Below are 17,084 nucleotides of genomic sequence, written 5' to 3' on the forward strand. Positions count from 1 at the left end.
GAGACATCTTGGTGATGTGGTTTCCGATTAAGCTTCAATCATAGGAAAACACCTCCTTTCAGAACTTGGCTTTGCCTTTTTTGGGAAATAACTGTAATTTAAGGACATTGACCTGTGATTTTTTTCTAACGTATAAGTCAGTAAGTTAGAATGAATTCGATAGCGTTATTTCAGTTAAAAACATATTCCTGACCAGCAGAGGTAAATAATCACAATAAAACGCAAGCAATGCCAACTCTAACGGACAGCTTTGCAGTCAGACATGCTAAAACACCACCTTGATAATGGTTATAAAGCTTATACTTTGTTCTTTGTGGCAGTAACATGTTATTCACTGATAAGTAATCATACTTTGGGTGGCACAATGCGATAATAAACATGAGTCACTGGGGATTGATGATGTTGGTTGTGGCGTTATTTGCCTTTTACGCTTTGTTTTTCAGTATCCCATTTTTACACAAGAACTTTGTATCTGTATCTGTATGTGCTTTAAATATTACTGGGACTGATTTGTTTGTGTGTGTGTGTGTGTGTGTGTGTGTGTGCGTGTGTGCGTGTGTGTGTGTGTGTGTGTGTGTGTGTGTGTGTGTGTGTGTGTGTGTGTGTGTGTGTGTGTGTGTGTGTGCGTGTGTGTGTGCGTGTGTGAACTTTTTGCAGGATGTCGCAACAGCCAAATTCTGAAAACGAAACACAATACGTAATATACTTATAAATTTAACAGTCTGTTAAATTCTGAGGAAGAAGAAAGGGCATCCTAAAGCTGCCATCTGTACATTTTAATGTTGACACACAAAAAGGCCTTCATTTTTGGGATTTTGGGATATCAGAACACCTTAAGTTGAAAACCACTAAATTTGCTGTAATTAAATGCACACAATTCCCAATTCCCCGCTCTTGGTGATGGTGCTTAATAGCAGCAAATAGATAGCATGACGCGTTATCTGGGACCTGCATTACATGTACAGTACGCTATCATTCTGCAAATCGCTCCTACCATTTCTGACTGTCATCTCTGGTGAACTTCAAAGTCACTATTCAGTGAAACATCCTTTGATGTTTGAATGAATGTCCCACAAACTTTTCTGTGACAAAAGCTTAGTAGACTTAGTTTAGAAAAATAAACTGAAGTAAGTGCGTTTTTCCCAGATGAGATGGTTTTACAATTACCATACTTTGAATTTTGGTTGTTAAGTTGACTTATATCCTGATTTTCTTTTGCCAGCAATTTAGTTGCTGTAAAATATACTGGTCTATGTCTAAAAAAAAAATCATGGTAATACAAAAAAGAAAATATGAATTCAAAAGGTCTGGAACACTAGTGGAAACATTTTCAGGTTCATTCACAATTGTATATTAAAACTCATTCTCAAACACTTGTTTAATGCTGTATTATTAAATGTTAAAAATCTGGTTAATGAACTCTCACTAAAACGGTTATTCACACTTTCAAATGTATGCTCTGTGTACACTTGCACAGTTCATCTTAAACTTGCGCAGCTACGTAATCTCAACAACACTGATTAACCAAAACTGCTGCAACACCTAATTGGAAAGTGAAAAAGAGATGGAGGTAGCTGGAGCCAAGTCATATCTGATGACACTGCGTGCGTGCGTAATCTAGAAAGCCATCTTCATTTGTCTGCCAGTGCCAGCACCAAAACCTGAGAAGAACTATCCACCTAGTCATCTGTAGTTCTCATGGCACCCTCTGCTGGTAGAAGCTATATTTGCAAGCCCAAATAGTCTCACAGGCCCCAGTAGAGGCTTTGTCACTCCTCTTTAAAAAATACATAATATTCTATATCTGGGGTTTACAAAGAAATGTGTAGCTTTTTTAGAGGTCCAGAGCCTACCTTGACCTTAAGAATTCAATAGCAGGACTACTTAATTGGTTTTACCTGAACTGTCAAATTTCCACCAATTTCACATGGTCATACTGCGGCAACAGATAACACCTTATGGTGCTCCCTGAACCTTTTGCAATTTAGGCGAACTTGTGGCGTACCTGGTATATTCTAAAGGGGATGTAACGGAATCCTCCCTCCTCTGTCGGATATTCCATAAGCTTTCGATTCATTGCCCAGAACTGGTCGAATTTATCTGTAGAGAGAGAAAAGACAAAGAAAAGGTGATGGTGAAATAAGAAACAAAGCAGAGACACTCAAACAATTCATTTTTCACACTTCAAAAACATGTAACCATTAAATTTAAAAGTAACTGTGAAATCCTAATTTGCAATGGAATCTCAAACTGTAGCGAAAGGGAGGTCTAGGTGGGGCCTGTACACCGCTGAGATGGCAGGGTTTCCCAAAGTGGGGTGCGAGCACCCCTGGGGGTGCGCGAGCTGAATAGAGCAATGGTGGATAATATGTGTGTTTTTCACCAGCATTAATGAACATTAAGTAGTTTTTAATTGTATGGTGAATTGTATGCTGGAAGGGTCCATCTGAAGTGTAATTTAAAACTTCTAGACTTGTCATGCAACAAGTTCCATTGTAATGATGGCAGAAAAATCATCAGGTCTATTGGAAAAGAGGATTCCCCAAAATGCAGTGATTTGCAGTCCTTTAGCGCAGTGAAGCCATACTTACATGGCCATCAGCGCACACACCAAAACCGTTGCTTAGGGGGTGCGCGAACTACATTGAACTGTATAAGGGGGTGCGCAGTGGGAAAAAGTTTGGGGAACTTTAGAGCACAGGAAGTGGCCACTTCTCGACTGAACTCTTGGGCTGAACTCTCACTTAAGCGAAGGACAAGGAGCTGGCAGCTGCACTGAGGTGAGAGAAAGTGGATCAGCAGGGGACAGGCTAACACACAGCTTCTCCAGGGAGAACTGCTAAACGCCCGCATGTGTATACGTGTACGTTAAAAGGGTTCACCTCCACGCCAACACGCCTGACACATTAACACGCTGGCAGGTGAAGCTGACCCCTTGGGTTCACAGTCAGCATATGTGACTTTCACGCCTTACCACAGTAATCCCCCTCCCCCATACAATTCCACAAGCAGAGAGGGTGGTCAGGGCTTGCGGTGAAGGGGATGCTGCCAAATCCAGCATGGACTCAAAGACCCCTGTAACAGGAGGCGTCAGGGGGACTTCTCAAAGTCTTTTGTTACTAAAAATAAAAGTAGGTGGTGGGTTGTGGTGGAGTCTAGGGCAGTGTGTATGCCTTTTCCTCTTCATGCATGTGTGTGAATGTGTGTGCATGTATAGAGAGAGAGAGAGAGAGAGAGAGAGAGAGAGAGAGAGAGAGAGAGAGAGAGAGAGAGAGAGAGAGAGAGAGAGAGAGAGAGAGAGAGAGAGAGAGAGAGAGAGACAAAGAGAGAGAGAGAGAGTTTAGTGCAATTAAGAGAGAGAGAGAGAGAGAGAGAGAGAGAGAGAGAGAGAGAGAGAGAGAGAGAGAGAGAGATACAGAGAAGCAGGGAGAGCGAGAGTGAGAGCGAGCGAGAGAGCTGCAGCAGAGAGCACAATTATTTAATGCAAGTGACATGAAACATTTTCATACCATTCTGAAGGCCCATCCACAGCTGTTTGTGGTCTTTCCGCTGCATGTCGTTGATGACCTGACCCTTGTGCTTAAGTGCGTCCGCCTCCTTGATGCTGGACATAAAGTGAGCCTCGATCACAGAGTTTGTTGGGCAGTGGAGCAGGTCCTTCTCTGGGAAACTCTGAGAGAGCGAGAGCGAGAGCGAGAGAGACAGAGAGAGAGAGAGAGAGAGAGAGAGAGAGAGAGAGAGAGAGAGAGAGAGAGAGAGAGAGAGAGAGAAAGAAAGAGAGAAAGAAAAGGAGAGAGAGAGGTGGGGGTGGGAGTTAGTGTCTGTCCACACAAATCAACCAAGAGCAGTAAATGAGAAACGGCTGCTTGTCTTGCAACGGAACACCAGGCAAGTGGTGCAGCAGAAGTTTACAAAGAAACACGTTGGGTTGAGCAATATTGCTGTCAATGGATATAACATTTCATAAAATCGAGTTTGTGCGATAAATCGAGTATGTGCGGAGCTGTGCCCTGTGCACCCATCTGCACGTTCACAAATATTGAATGAAAATTGGATTCATTGGACACAGGGCTTTATGAATAATACAATTAATGACCAATCTATTGTGTGTGCGTGTGCGTGTGCGTGTGCGTGTGCGTGTGCGTGTGTGTGTGTGTGTGTGTGCGTGTGCGTGTGCGTGTGCGTGTGCGTGTGCGTGTGTCTGCCTGTCTATAAGGCAGAGTTGGCTTTATTGCACAGGTTATACAAGGAAATTGAAATAACGCTTCTTTCTACACCATGCGAAGACATACACATACACAGGACAGACATTTAAGGGAAAGACAAAACAGGACCAATAGCAGAGTGTAATCATGAATTAAGCAATAATAAAGTATGTAAGTAATAATTTAAGTACCTTAAAGTGCACAGTGACGCTCCAGGGTAGGGCAGAATTTGATGCGTGCAGATCAAACAACACTCCAATGGGGTAGTGCCTAAAAGAAAACATAGAAACATGAGAAGACAAAAGAATTACACTTTATTAAATTTCAAAACAAGTATTTGGCTTTTCACGCTCTATGATATATCACTATTTGAGAAATCTGACATCATGACGTCTATGCTACAGTCTAGTATTTGGCAAAAAAATCAACAACAATGTATTTGCATTCCTTTAAAGGGGTACAATGTAGGATGATGCAATCTGCGTGGTGCCTGTGGCATGCCTGTCTCAAAATCTACACTGTCATGAAAAAAATGCTGTTTAAATAAACTCGCTTTGAGACACAAATACAGTATGAGTACAGTATATAAAGCGATTTTTCGTATGAGAAGTGTTCCATAAACACTCGAAGCGGACCGCTCTGTCAAAAGTTGCATTTGGGATTTTCTGACAGCAGAGAGTGGAAGTAGTCGCGAGAGTCATCGTTCAGCTACTATTGACTCAAATAAGCAGCTGACTCGGGACAGAAATTAATTAAACTTCTATTCCCACCTAGAACCCCTTTAAATAGTTTATTGCAGTAACAGTACCTAGCAGTGTCTTGCCCCTCCTCATAACATCGTGTTTACAAACATTCAGAACCCATGTATATGCTGCTTTGTTTTTCAAAACAAAACATGCCTGCCCCCTGGTGTCAGTAAGGACATATAGCGCCTGCACTTCGCTAAATTTCATAAAGATGTGGGATCACATTATTTCAAATATTACAATAAGCATGTACTAAAACGAGCTCCTTTAGTTATTTTGTTTTTTAAAGTGCAATGTCTGAAATGCAAATTACATTTCCAACTCATATTATCATTTTATTTTATTTTTATTTTTTATGACCTTTTCCTCTCCCATCATCATATTTTGTCTAAATAACCAAACAGATAAACCTTTGTAGTTTTGTGTGAAACACATTCTTGCAAACCAAAGACTGTTGTGTTTCGCAGGCATTCATACATAAATTTGCTTGCATAAAAAAGTTACTGGGACCATTTTTGAAAGGAGAATAGCAGCAAGGTCTGGTAGAGGAAAGAGAACAACTCGTGAACTATTCCAGGAAGCCGGGAACTATTTTCCGTGCATTACTGCCTGCGTGACAAGAGGCATCATGCCTGACAAAGGTCTTCCCTGTTCACTGTGTGGGCTAGTCTATTTTCACTGCAGCATAGTGTGCATGTCTGACTTCCACCCTTCCCATTTCGCTGATCCATTGTTCCCTCTCAGGTGATGATGAATTAGAGAGCTGCACAATATATGGAAAATGTATCGTTATCGCGATATCATGGCTTGCAATACATGTATCGCAAAAGTTGGTTAAATTGCGACACCTAGTTTTTAAATTTTAATAACAGCAAATTTGGTGAAAAGATTTTAAAAAGGTATTATAAAGGCTGACATTTTAAGTTGATGCTGCATATTAGCCATGTTTTTTCCTAATAAAAATAATGTTGGAAATAAAACATTACAGCTGTTTTATACATGAGAAAGTGTAGAATGGCAAGTTGAGAGGAGAAAATATATGTATATATTAAATATCGAGAGTAATATTGATATCGCGGTATACAGTCATGTTATCATGTATCACATATTTTTCAAATATTATGCAGCCCTATGATGAATATTATTGGATCCATTGGGAATGTGAAGGTGTACAAAGCACACTCACTAACCATTTCAAAGGGGTTCCTTCATATTCCAACCACATCTCCTCCACATCTTCTTGCTTCATAACCTTTAGAAAGTGTTTCTTCACCTTATCGGTCACGAGTGTTAAGTAGCTGACCCTTGGCAGAAGAAGCTGCAAAAGAGAAATTACAATGGTGTATGTCATCACATTATCGCATGCTTGCTACATTGTTGAAATACTAAAGGAAATGCTTGCCCAACACAAAGACTACTGCTGTAGCCGTGGGACACTGCTCAGCAGTGAACTACGGTAAAATACGGCCTTAAAAGAGGAGTTGAAATACTCCAAGTATTTAGCATTTTGAGCACAATTCCTAGAATGCTGATATCAATCACTTCTTTACCTTAACAGAGAAGTGGTCTAATGAGTTGATTGGGTTATCTGTAAACTGATCACTTGTGCATGACAACGGAGACATCTCGTTTGACTCCAGCAACCATACTAGCAAAGGAGTTGTTTCATTAAACAAAAACTAACAGCACCACCAGGACCAGCACCAACAGCAACTAAGTGACTAGGATGTTAGTGTAAGTAGTACTCACATAAAATGGTTCAGGCTCTCTCTCGGTAACCTCGTCTTGGTTTAGAGTAAAACACGTTGGAATCCTCCCGAACCACACATCACGCAACACATCCTTGTCATCTGCCATTCTCAGGGTTCTCCGGTACACACATAAATGAGATGCTCGCTGTCAAAACTGCAAGACACCTAAAATACAGGGTATGACATAGAGAGATATCAACAAGCATTGTGACTTCAAGTTAGTTAGCTCAACAATGTCTTTCCCGGTAAACCGTGTTGTCCAATACATGGTGTTGAGCGGTGAAGGGTTTAGCAAATTCTAACTGAAGTATGCACTCAGAATTGATGTTACTTGAAGGAACGTAGTTCTATTGCTTAGGATAGTAAAAGTGGACACCTTGCTGAAGTTAGCGACCTGTCACAGCTAATGGAAGGTCTATTTGCCATAAGGCCACGGCTAACGGGGTAACCGACAGTGGGTAGTTACACAAGTAATGTGCTGCTGTATAAATTAAGTAACATCAGTTGTCATTCGCTGACAGTTCGGTTTCAAAATAATTGATGACATAGCATAATAAGAAGGGATGGTTAACTGTCAACTAGCTAGCTGTCAACTTGTTAGCAAGCTATGAGAGCAACTAGCTCAGTAACTACCACGACATGTCATAAAACCTAAACCTGATCACTACTTCAAATTATTACCCAACATTTTACCCATCTACATATAATTAATTCTAAAACTATGCTAGATATAAAATCCTACAGAGTCATCTTACTTTCCACTGCGTTCTCCTGTCCTACTCCAAGGAAGTCTTGTGTGTACAACAAGGTTCCAAAACCGGATATACGTCATCATTCCTGTGACACGCCTCAACATCTTGCTGTTGTTCAGTACCACTGATTTTGCAGTTTTCATGGCTTAAAACACATTAGAATACAAAGCCTACTCAGTGAACAGCCTGGATGCATTAACAGGAAGTCAACGTTTGTATAAGTTATTAGTCCACAGAAGGCATGCATTATATACTTGTATACCCAGTCATTTAGTCATGGCAAAACAACTTGGCATAACATCTAGACATAATCATTGTTTTGTGGAATAAAGCTGTTCAATTAAGATAAAACTAAAATGCAGAGCCCGTCTCTAACATGTCGCTGCATGAAAATTGCACATTTACATACATTACACATATTAGTTTAATTAATGGGTGCTGCCAGTGCAGAAAGTTTTGATGCTGGAAGTAAACTTCCGCCCAGACTTCGGGCGCCATATTTGATCAACTGCCCCGTATTTGTATTCTTTTTTTTCTAACCCAGAAAGTTCAGAGAACTACGACCAGAAACAAACAGAAAGTCCCAATAAGTTACTGTAGCAACGCCGTAAGCTTTCATGTGACATTCGAGGACATACTTAGGACTCATAAGGATATCCAAAGATATTCTGAAACGGTAAATCTAACAAGGGAATGTTTGCTATACAGCTTTTAGTAAAAGGTTAGCAAGTCGCTAACTTGGTGTACTTGTTGTCTTATTGTTGTTGAACGCAACGTGATATGTTGGCATAGCGTGCAAAGTCAACATTACCAAAGTGAAACACCAAACAAGTTTGTTGTAAGAATGGGGCAACTTAATCGGAGACCTTAAGTATTTGTTACGCTGGCACCTAGTCTACCCAAACATGAAGCGCCAAAACTGGCTAACTTGCGCAAGTTGAAACACTGCGTTCTGCTAGCAGCAGCGACGCTTCTTCACAAGCTAACAGTATGTGTTTAGCTAGGTGACCTACGTATTCTGTCATCTGCTGTTTACAAAACAAATAAGAAAAGGCTTGTATTAACTAATTATTGCATTGAGTAGTCCTTTCGCGTTGTCGCATGCTGAACTTGCCTGGTTGTTTGAATGGGAGAATCAACTTCCCCCGGAACATCCACTGTAAACTACGTTAATCGACTTCCTATCTGACATCGCTACTAGTTAGAACTAGCTACGTTGTAGTTCTGCAGCAATGTTGTTCTAAAACATTTTATTGATTAGTATTTAAAATAAATAACTTAACAATGCGACAATATATCTTCCACGAACGTGATGTAAATGAATAAACCAATATACTGCTGTGCAATTGCAGACACTGGTGGTGGAGTTCTGAATACAGTAATGAGTTTCTGCTGAAGGCAGGCAGACTTTCCTTATGATTTTTAGAACTAACGTATTTTGGCTCCATATCAGATGTCTCTCGTGGACCTGGGCAAGCGATTACTTGACGCAGCACGTAAAGGCCAGGATGATGATGTCAGGACACTCATGGCCAATGGAGCCCCTTTCACTACAGACTGGGTGAGCATATTGCAATCTGAGGGAGCACACATTTCTTGACAGCAGTCAGGGATGTGTACCAGTAGCATTGCCTATTTCTGGTCAAGGGTATTCTATTTCATGTGCGACCCATACACCATTTAAATATATTGTGTGTAAATGTGTAGTATTGCGCTTCTGTATTAATAACAATCCACATTCCTTGCCTGCCTGATGTCATTCACTCTTGTATAGCTTGGGACGTCACCTCTGCACCTGGCCGCCCAGTATGGGCACTTCTCTACTGCGGAGGTGCTCCTCAGAGCAGGCGTCAGCAGGGACGCTCGCACCAAGGTGGACAGGACGCCGCTTCACATGGCCGCCGCAGAGGGCCACACCACCATTGTGGAGCTACTCGTCAAGGTGAAAAGCAGTTTCAGATTTAGCAATACGATTGAGGTCGTGTGGAGGGAATTGGAGTGTGAAGCATGTTCCATCTTGCTTTGAACCAAGAATGCTCTCCCTATGTAACCTGAAGTTTTCTCCGAGTTCTAGATAGTAGGTCATGTGCAGAGGTGTCAAAGTAAAAGTGAGAAAGGAACACAGTTTCCTTTCAAGACCGATAACTGATCTGAGTAACCAGTAGATCTGTGTGATTGTATTACGATCAGCTGACTGCACTGGTTGGATCAAGTTTGTGATGGGCCCATGTTAGGTGTGTTTTTCAATAACAACGCAGTCTATCTCATTAGGTACAATGGAATAAATGGTGTAACAGCTATGTAATATCATGCACTTGTGTTGTACGAATGCCATGACTATAGTTTTACTTTTGACTGGTTATGAATTGCAAATGTATAGCTGGTAGCAGGCAGGCTTCATTCATGTTTATCAGATTATGAGGGTGCTGGCCCAAATGGTACAGTCAAATTTGCAACAAAAAAGAGGCAGCATAAAGTGTTTTTTTTATTATTATTGCATAGGCTTTTTTCATCATGTGTCTTCTCCAGTAATTTGTACATGTACTGTATTGTGCTAAGTGAAGTTGAGCACCCCAGGCTGACAGGGGTCTGTTGCTGCCTGATGTTGTTGTCCAGAGTGGTGCGGATGTGAACGCCAAGGACATGCTGAAGATGACAGCGCTCCACTGGGCCACGGAGCACGGCCACCGGGGGGTGGCGGAGCTGCTGGTCAAGTACGGAGCAGACACCCACGCCATGAGCAAGTTCGACAAGACCCCCTTCCACATCGCCGTGGACAAAGGCAACACTGAGCTCATGCTTCTGCTGCAGGTACTGCACATTACTTCAATGAATGGTGACGTTTTCAGCTTGGGTGTCTTATCTCCTGAAAAGATCAGAGAGGTCTCTGAACATTGAGAATTATCCAAACATGTACTGAATCAGCTAGGCACTAATAGTGTGGCAAATACATTGGGGAAATATTGTCTTTTTAACAACTTGCACAATGTGTTTTGAATTGCAATATTCTTTACCATGTCCAAGTTAAAGGGGATTGTGCAGGTTAACTACAACTGATGATTATAGGTACTTAAAGCACTGAAGATATGCATACCATTTGAAAAATTCTCTGAAATGTTGTTTTAGTCCATGTATTAATGTTTATTTTTTTAACAGAATGTATTGATGATGTCATATTGGGGACTCCCCCTCACTACAGAGGCAATAGAATCATGCACTGTATTATGGGGAAAGAATAACTGCCACTTTTTCATTTGATATTAGGTTTTGTTGTAGTAGCCAACCAAATCAAATATACTAGATAATAGTTTAACTGTGTACAACTAACAAGAAAGTGGTGAAAATTCTTTTAAATCTTAACCTGCACAATCACCTTTAAGACATGCACGTTTAGAGTAGACATGCATGCATATCGGGATTATTTTGTTCTCTTGATATTGCTGTTGTGTGTCATGTAATGGTAGTGTAAAATGCATTGTGTGTGTGTTGGCGTTTCAGGAGGGTATGCAGAACCAGGTGAATATGAACCCCCTGAGCAGCTCCGCATCCTCCATCGCCAACCCCCAGTTCCTCATCTCCTCCTCTGGGGAAGTCATGAACCTCTCTGACCTCGTCCTCACAGCTGCAAAGCCTAATTCAGGTAGGTGAACATCACAGTTTGATATCATTTTATTTCTTAATTTATTCAAACCGGCTGTCACAACCAGAGATGAGTTCTAACCCTGTGTGTTGTTCCCTGTGGTCAAATCTGTCTTTAATGGTGCAGGGCACACTTCAAGTGCTGCTCATACTTTGGCATTAGCCTTGGTGCCCACTGCTATTTTCTTAAGACCCCAAAAATACAGGCAGTGCAGTAAAATTGTTGTTGTTTTTGTTATTTGCGTATATTCTTCATGCATATCCCTTCTTCCTTGTTCTCTTTTTTGTACATAACCTACATAACCATAACCTTAAATCTTCGTGGACTTGTTTAATTTCTTTGTACAGGCACTCTATTCAATACACAGTATCACAACTATGAAGGTGAACTCAAAATGTTTTCAAAATACACATACACAAATACACATTCCCACATTCACACACCAGCTCTAGAGGCTGTCGCATGGCTCCAATTGTCCGGGGTTCACGTAAGAGTGCACACACGCACATACACAAACAAAGACAATGATGACAATACCAGTCTTGAACTCCATCTTATTTTTATCTTTTGTGTAAGCAGTTGGCACTGAAGAAGTGATTGCCGCCAACTCTGTGGACTCGGCGATCCAGCAGGTGGTTGGGGAAGGAGGTCAAAGGGTCATCACCATAGTTACGGACCAACAGGGCAACCTGCAGCCTGCTTCTCTGGGTCAGAAGTTCTTTGTCACCATGCAAGGCCAGCAAAGTGAGTTCTAGAATTCATACAAGTTCTACAGTACACAGCTGTGGAATATCGCTCCTGGAAGTTGTTAAATATAAATATGCCTTTAAAAACCTAGCTATATTGGTTGTGTTTTGTGTGCGTGTGCGTGCGTGCGTGCATGCCTAGAGTTATTGTTTTTGTGTTTGCATTGTCAAGTGAGGCTTTTGATTGACCTTTCCTCTTGTATTGTTAACATTTTGGTTACTTTTTTACAAATGTATTTTTTCACCAAGCATTTGAAAAATGCTGGACAGGGAGACGCTCTTAACTGACTGAGCATTTTGCCAACAGTAAGGCCCTCGATACGCTTGCTGCAGGATATGCGTGCGCGGGCACGTTTTGTGCATGAACGTGTTAACATGCGTTTTTCGTGTCAATTTTGTGTGTGCTAGATGCTGCATCCATAAGCGTGCGTTCCGTGCGATATCTTCAAAAAACTGGGGGCAATCATATAAATAGCTGTACAGTTCCGCTCAAGTGTTTCCGGAGAAAACGATGATGGCTGCAGCTTTTCAAGAGCGTCTCATTGAGCTTGTTCGAAATGATAAACATTTGTGCAATCATTTCCCTGTTGCACTTTGATAAAGCAGCGTGCAAATGTTGAAGCTGTTGCAGTATTGTCTCCTTTGTCCGGGGAGTCCTTCTTTTTGTTTTGCTTTCCTTACAGTCTGTGTTTCCAATTTCCGGATCGCAATGCTGCTTTCTCTCTCTGCCCTGTAGATGATACCGCCAATATTGTACGTGTTGGTCCTCTGCGTTTAAAGCAAGCATGTGCAGTCGGTCGCACACAGTGTCGTGCGTAATTTAAGGCTTGCGGCAAGCGTATCATGGGCTTAAAACTTGTCGAGCTCAGGCAGCATTGGAGAGGTAGCAGAGTTGGTGTAAATACTAGGCTGAGAAGAGAACCATCTACAGGAGAAACGAGCCAATTAAGACACGACCTCAAGTTGAAAAGTGTCACCATACAAAATCCCTCCCTTGCACCCGCAAGAGTTTATAGCGCCTTTCAAGATAAGTAAAACTACTACTCCACTGCGCCATGTACTCAATTCCCAAGTCCAAGAGTTTGCTCATACTGTAGTTTTATGTTTGGATCTCACTTTGTTCTCTTGTTACAAACACTGTGGCAATGTCTTGTTGAGCGAGCTGTGACTGATGTGCTTGGTTTTGTTCTCTGATGTGTTTTGCTCTCTGATGTGCTTGTTTTCTGACCAGTGTGCTTGTTGTTCCCTGCATGCAGTGGTAGCAGTTCCGGCAGGACAGATCACAGAGGAGGTGGTGGTGGAGGAGTCCAAGCCTCCCACGCCTCGCAAGAGGAAGCTGGAGCAAGTGGCCGCCCATGTGGAGCCCAAAGTGAAGGTCTGTCCACCATGCTTTATGTCAAGGACTTGATATTAGAGCAGTAGGAACATTTGCTGCTTGCTTTTTTCCTTTCAACTGATTTGAAGTTCTGAAACAGGCAACAACATGGTAAAAGAAAAAAAAACTATTTCTTAACACTTATTTTGTCAAATGATGTGTTTTTGCAGTTGAGTGTGTGTGCGTGTGTGCGTGCTACTTGCAAGACGCATTGCTGATGTACTGTGGGAGTTGGCAGCATGATGTGGGTGGCTGGGATGAGACAGCAGCACTTTGGGATGAGTTGTTGAGGAAAGTATGGTGCTTTAAGGTTGTGACAAAAGCCCCCTAGAATACCTCTGCTTTCTCCCTGCAGCGCCTCAGGCTGTTGCAAGGCAGTTATAATTATAGCTATACGAAAAGCCTAGCTCTCTCACTTTTACCTGGCTGCTAACATTATTGATGCCTCTGCTGTTTCTCCTCGCCATTCACATTCATTGGGTTTCTGGCCAGGGATATTAACAGGGGTCTGCATCCTGTTTGGATCTGAAGGCTACCTGAAGGAGGAGACAACGTACTAGGGCTAAAGTAATACACTACATTAGCGTCTGGACGTCCCTTTTATATTTAACACGGATTGTATGGGTGCGTCACATTATTTAACATGTAAGAAATAATCTTGTATTTAATACATTTAAAGAAAGATCATTTAAAATATGCTGTAATCACTATGGCACATTTCCATTGTGCGCTTGTCAGGGGCTCTGGAAGTGCAGCCTGGTCCTGATGCTTGCGGGCCACCACGCTGCTGGTTTGTGACTCCTGGTTTATACGTTTCTCTTTCTCTCTCTTGTTCTCCTTGTATAGAGAGCAGGGAGTGTATTTCACCCTTCAGCAGGAGAAGGCCAGTGAGAAAGACTTGAATTAATATTATATCCATGTCTCTCTCTCTCTCTCTCTCTCTCTCTCTCTCTCTCTTTTTCTCTTTCTCTTTCTCTTTCTCTCTCTCTCTCTCTCTCTCTCTCTCTTCCTCTCTCCTCTCCTCTCTCTCTCTCCTCTCCTCTCCTCTCCTCTCCTCTCTCTCTCTCTCTCTCTCTCTCTATCTCCCTCTCTCCTCTCCTCTCCTCCTCTCTCCTCTCTCCTCTCCTCTCCCCTCTCTCCTCTCCTCTCCTCTCTCCTCTCCTCTCCTCTCCTCTCCTCTCCTCTCCTCACTCTCTCTCTCTCTCCCCCCACAGCAGGAGAAGGTGGATGATAAGGACAGCAGCCGTCAGCAGCTGGAGCTTCAGCTGCTGGAGGCCAACAGGCGAGCTCAGGAGTACCGCCAGCAGCTGCTGCAGAAGGAAGAGGAGGCCGAGAGCTACCGCCTCAAGCTGGAGGCCATGACCAACGGCCAGCCCAACGGCACCGAGCACGGGGAGGGAGATGGGGATGAAGGAGACGCAGGAGGCCAGGAGGAGGTGGTGCTGCAGGAGGATGAGGACGAGGAGCAGGAGGTGGAGCAGGAAGGGGAGGTGGTGATGCTGTCAGAAGGCACCATCATTATCAAGCCGGGGGAGCTGGACGCAGAGGGTGGGGAGGGGGAGGGGGAAGAGGTGACGCTGGTGGACGCGGCCACAGGGGAGAGCACGGCCGTGCTGCAGACACCCGTGTCCACGTAACACACACACACACGCATGCACGCAAGCACACACACAAACCCTCATTTCTGAACCCCAAAAGCTCCTGTCCCTCCCCCCTCCACACTCAGGACTCTGGATACTTTAGACACCCTCTTTCAACGCCTGTAGTGTGTTGCTTGGTTTTTAATTTATTTATAATGATCATGATCACAATGACGACACTAGACACAATTCATTTTGTGTGCATGACATCACAATGCATTGTGTTATTTGCTTTTCTACAAAGAGGGTTTATTGGTGCCAGGAGACCTCAGTTGTGACTCCATTGCGTTGAGAAGTAAAACAAGGCCCATCACAGTCACACTCACAGTCATGCGAGGCTGGCTGGCTGGCTCTGGACATGGACTCCTTCTACCTGACTGATTCGAGATTTTTTCGAGAATTTTATCTGGCCCGACCCAGCTTTCATTTTATAGCTGACCTGGACCGTACCTTCCTCTCCTTTAACCACAGTTGCCTTAATATCTTCCAATCCTAAACACAGACACACACAGGCGCACATACACCATGTACCTCTGTTTTTTCAGTACAAGGCCAGAGTTATCCACATCTTTTAAAGGTTTCTCACATGCAACATTTGTTTTAATCATTTGTTTTAGTCATTTGTCCCCAATTTTACAAAGGAATTATTTTTCCATAATCCTCTTGATGAATGCCCCCTTACAAAACAGTTTTGTAGTTTTTTTCTCAAGGATTTTGTAGCTTTTAACATGTACAGTAACTTGGCCTGGTCTTATACAGTGTGCTTGCTTTGCTTCTAATGATCAGCTTTTGCAAAGTTTTAGCTTTTGTTTGCAGACTTTAGAAATGCAGAACAGGGAAGCATTATGATGAATATTCAGATCAGGAGAAGTGCACATCTGTTTTATTATTATTATTATTATTATTATTATTATTATTCCACTATTACTGATCCTTATGTAATCGATTGGGAGATTCTCTTCATTCATTCAGCTGTCTACCCATATGCATTTAGGAAGTAAGGTACGAAAGAAGAAATGTGTAGAGATTGTAAACCTTGTAGCATGTCACTGCCCACCCAACCTTTTCTTGTTTACACGTACAGTATGCAGTTCTGATTTTATTAGTTTAATGTGTTACACTTACCTGACCTGTTGAAAGAATCACACTACTTAGTTTTGGACACAACCCTGACTCATATGCAACACAGAATAAATTATACTTTTGTTTAAATTTGTTGTGGTAATATGGTGCACAATATAACACCAGGGACAATGTTTAAAACTCTCGACTAATCTGGTAACAGTGGACTTGCAAGTGACTGTGACTGCAAGTGACTGTGAATCGAGGGCTGCCATAATTTCATCAAAATTGGATGAGCAAAAAGGGATACGGATATTTGGATGGAGGCAGCACTATTTGTTCAATTATTTAATTTGCATTCAGTTCCATCACGGAATAAGTGAGCAATTCAAAATGAGTGCTACAAATTGGTAACTGGTGTGAATGTCAGTTATGTGTATGATTTAGCTCAAAAATCCTTTAGGAAGAGTGTAATAACACCAATGAATTGACACGCTGCAGAGCTTTACTGACCATGTCACAGAATATCATTGGTTCCCTGTTTTGTTTTAATTTTGAATGGGCTTTTAAATTGTCTTTCTCGGATAGGACAGTGAAGTGACACAAAGCTAGTGGAAGAGAGAGAGAATAGGGTAGGGTTGGGTAATGACCCAGGCCAGATTCGAACCTGTGTTTCCACTGCCTTGAGCCTGTTAATGTACGGGTGCTTTCATGCACTTGCGCCACAGCACCCCTGGTTCTTCCTGATTTTTTTTAGCATTTTCTTCTTCCAGGTAATTAGTGGTTTTGTATGAAGATACTATACTTTCAACCAAACACTATCAGGTCATTTTGATACTGCAAAGCATTGTTTTGTATTTTTGCTTTCCTTTTTTGTAAATACTGTAGATGTTTTAGCAACAAATATAATAATGTTTGTCATGTACCTTGTTTTGTAAAGAAATATACCAGACAATGTAGATTTCAATAAATTCTACAAAAACATACCTGACTATGCTAGTCTCTCTCATTCTCTGTCTCTCTCTCTCTCTCTCTATCTCTCTCTCTCTCTCTCTCTCTCTCTCTCTCTCTCTCTCTCTCTCTCTCTCTCTCTCTCTCTCTCTCTCTCTCTCTCACAAACACACACACACACACACACACACAATAGGTGACAGATATCAAATGACC

General features: G+C 42.1%; 2 protein-coding genes across 4 annotated transcripts in view; one reads left to right on the plus strand and one right to left on the minus strand.

Annotated features, from left to right (window-relative positions):
- Positions 1-8,550, minus strand: part of atg5 (ATG5 autophagy related 5 homolog (S. cerevisiae)) — a 24,951-nt gene extending 16,401 nt beyond the window's left edge. Inside the window, exons 1-6 of one of the 2 annotated variants that reach the window (XM_063199710.1) lie at positions 8,520-8,550; positions 6,701-6,867; positions 6,142-6,269; positions 4,397-4,475; positions 3,510-3,672; positions 2,006-2,100 (exon numbers count right to left, since the gene is read on the minus strand). In XM_063199710.1, coding sequence (XP_063055780.1) covers positions 2,006-2,100; positions 3,510-3,672; positions 4,397-4,475; positions 6,142-6,269; positions 6,701-6,808 — 573 coding nt within the window. In that variant the 5' untranslated portion in view covers positions 6,809-6,867; positions 8,520-8,550. Of the gene's footprint in view, positions 1-2,005; positions 2,101-3,509; positions 3,673-4,396; positions 4,476-6,141; positions 6,270-6,700; positions 6,868-7,457; positions 7,722-8,519 lie in introns of those variants that run through there. The other variant, XM_063199708.1, reaches the window with a different exon arrangement.
- Positions 7,732-16,067, plus strand: gabpb2b (GA binding protein transcription factor subunit beta 2b). Of its 2 annotated transcripts, XM_063199706.1 has the most exons (9): positions 7,732-8,130; positions 8,908-9,015; positions 9,229-9,396; positions 10,071-10,265; positions 10,953-11,094; positions 11,442-11,477; positions 11,674-11,838; positions 13,097-13,215; positions 14,430-16,067. In XM_063199706.1, the coding sequence occupies exons 2-9, from the start codon at positions 8,908-8,910 to the stop codon at positions 14,850-14,852; spliced, it is 1,356 nt and encodes a 451-aa protein (XP_063055776.1). In that variant the 5' UTR covers positions 7,732-8,130; the 3' UTR covers positions 14,853-16,067. The 2 variants fall into 2 exon arrangements, with proteins under 2 accessions (XP_063055776.1, XP_063055777.1); XM_063199707.1 differs by lacking the exon at positions 11,442-11,477 and having other exon boundaries at positions 7,733-8,130.
- Positions 16,068-17,084: the final 1,017 nt, after the last annotated feature.

Source organism: Engraulis encrasicolus, chromosome 5, assembly GCF_034702125.1.
Source record: "Engraulis encrasicolus isolate BLACKSEA-1 chromosome 5, IST_EnEncr_1.0, whole genome shotgun sequence".
NCBI classification, from domain to species: Eukaryota; Metazoa; Chordata; class Actinopteri; order Clupeiformes; family Engraulidae; genus Engraulis; species Engraulis encrasicolus.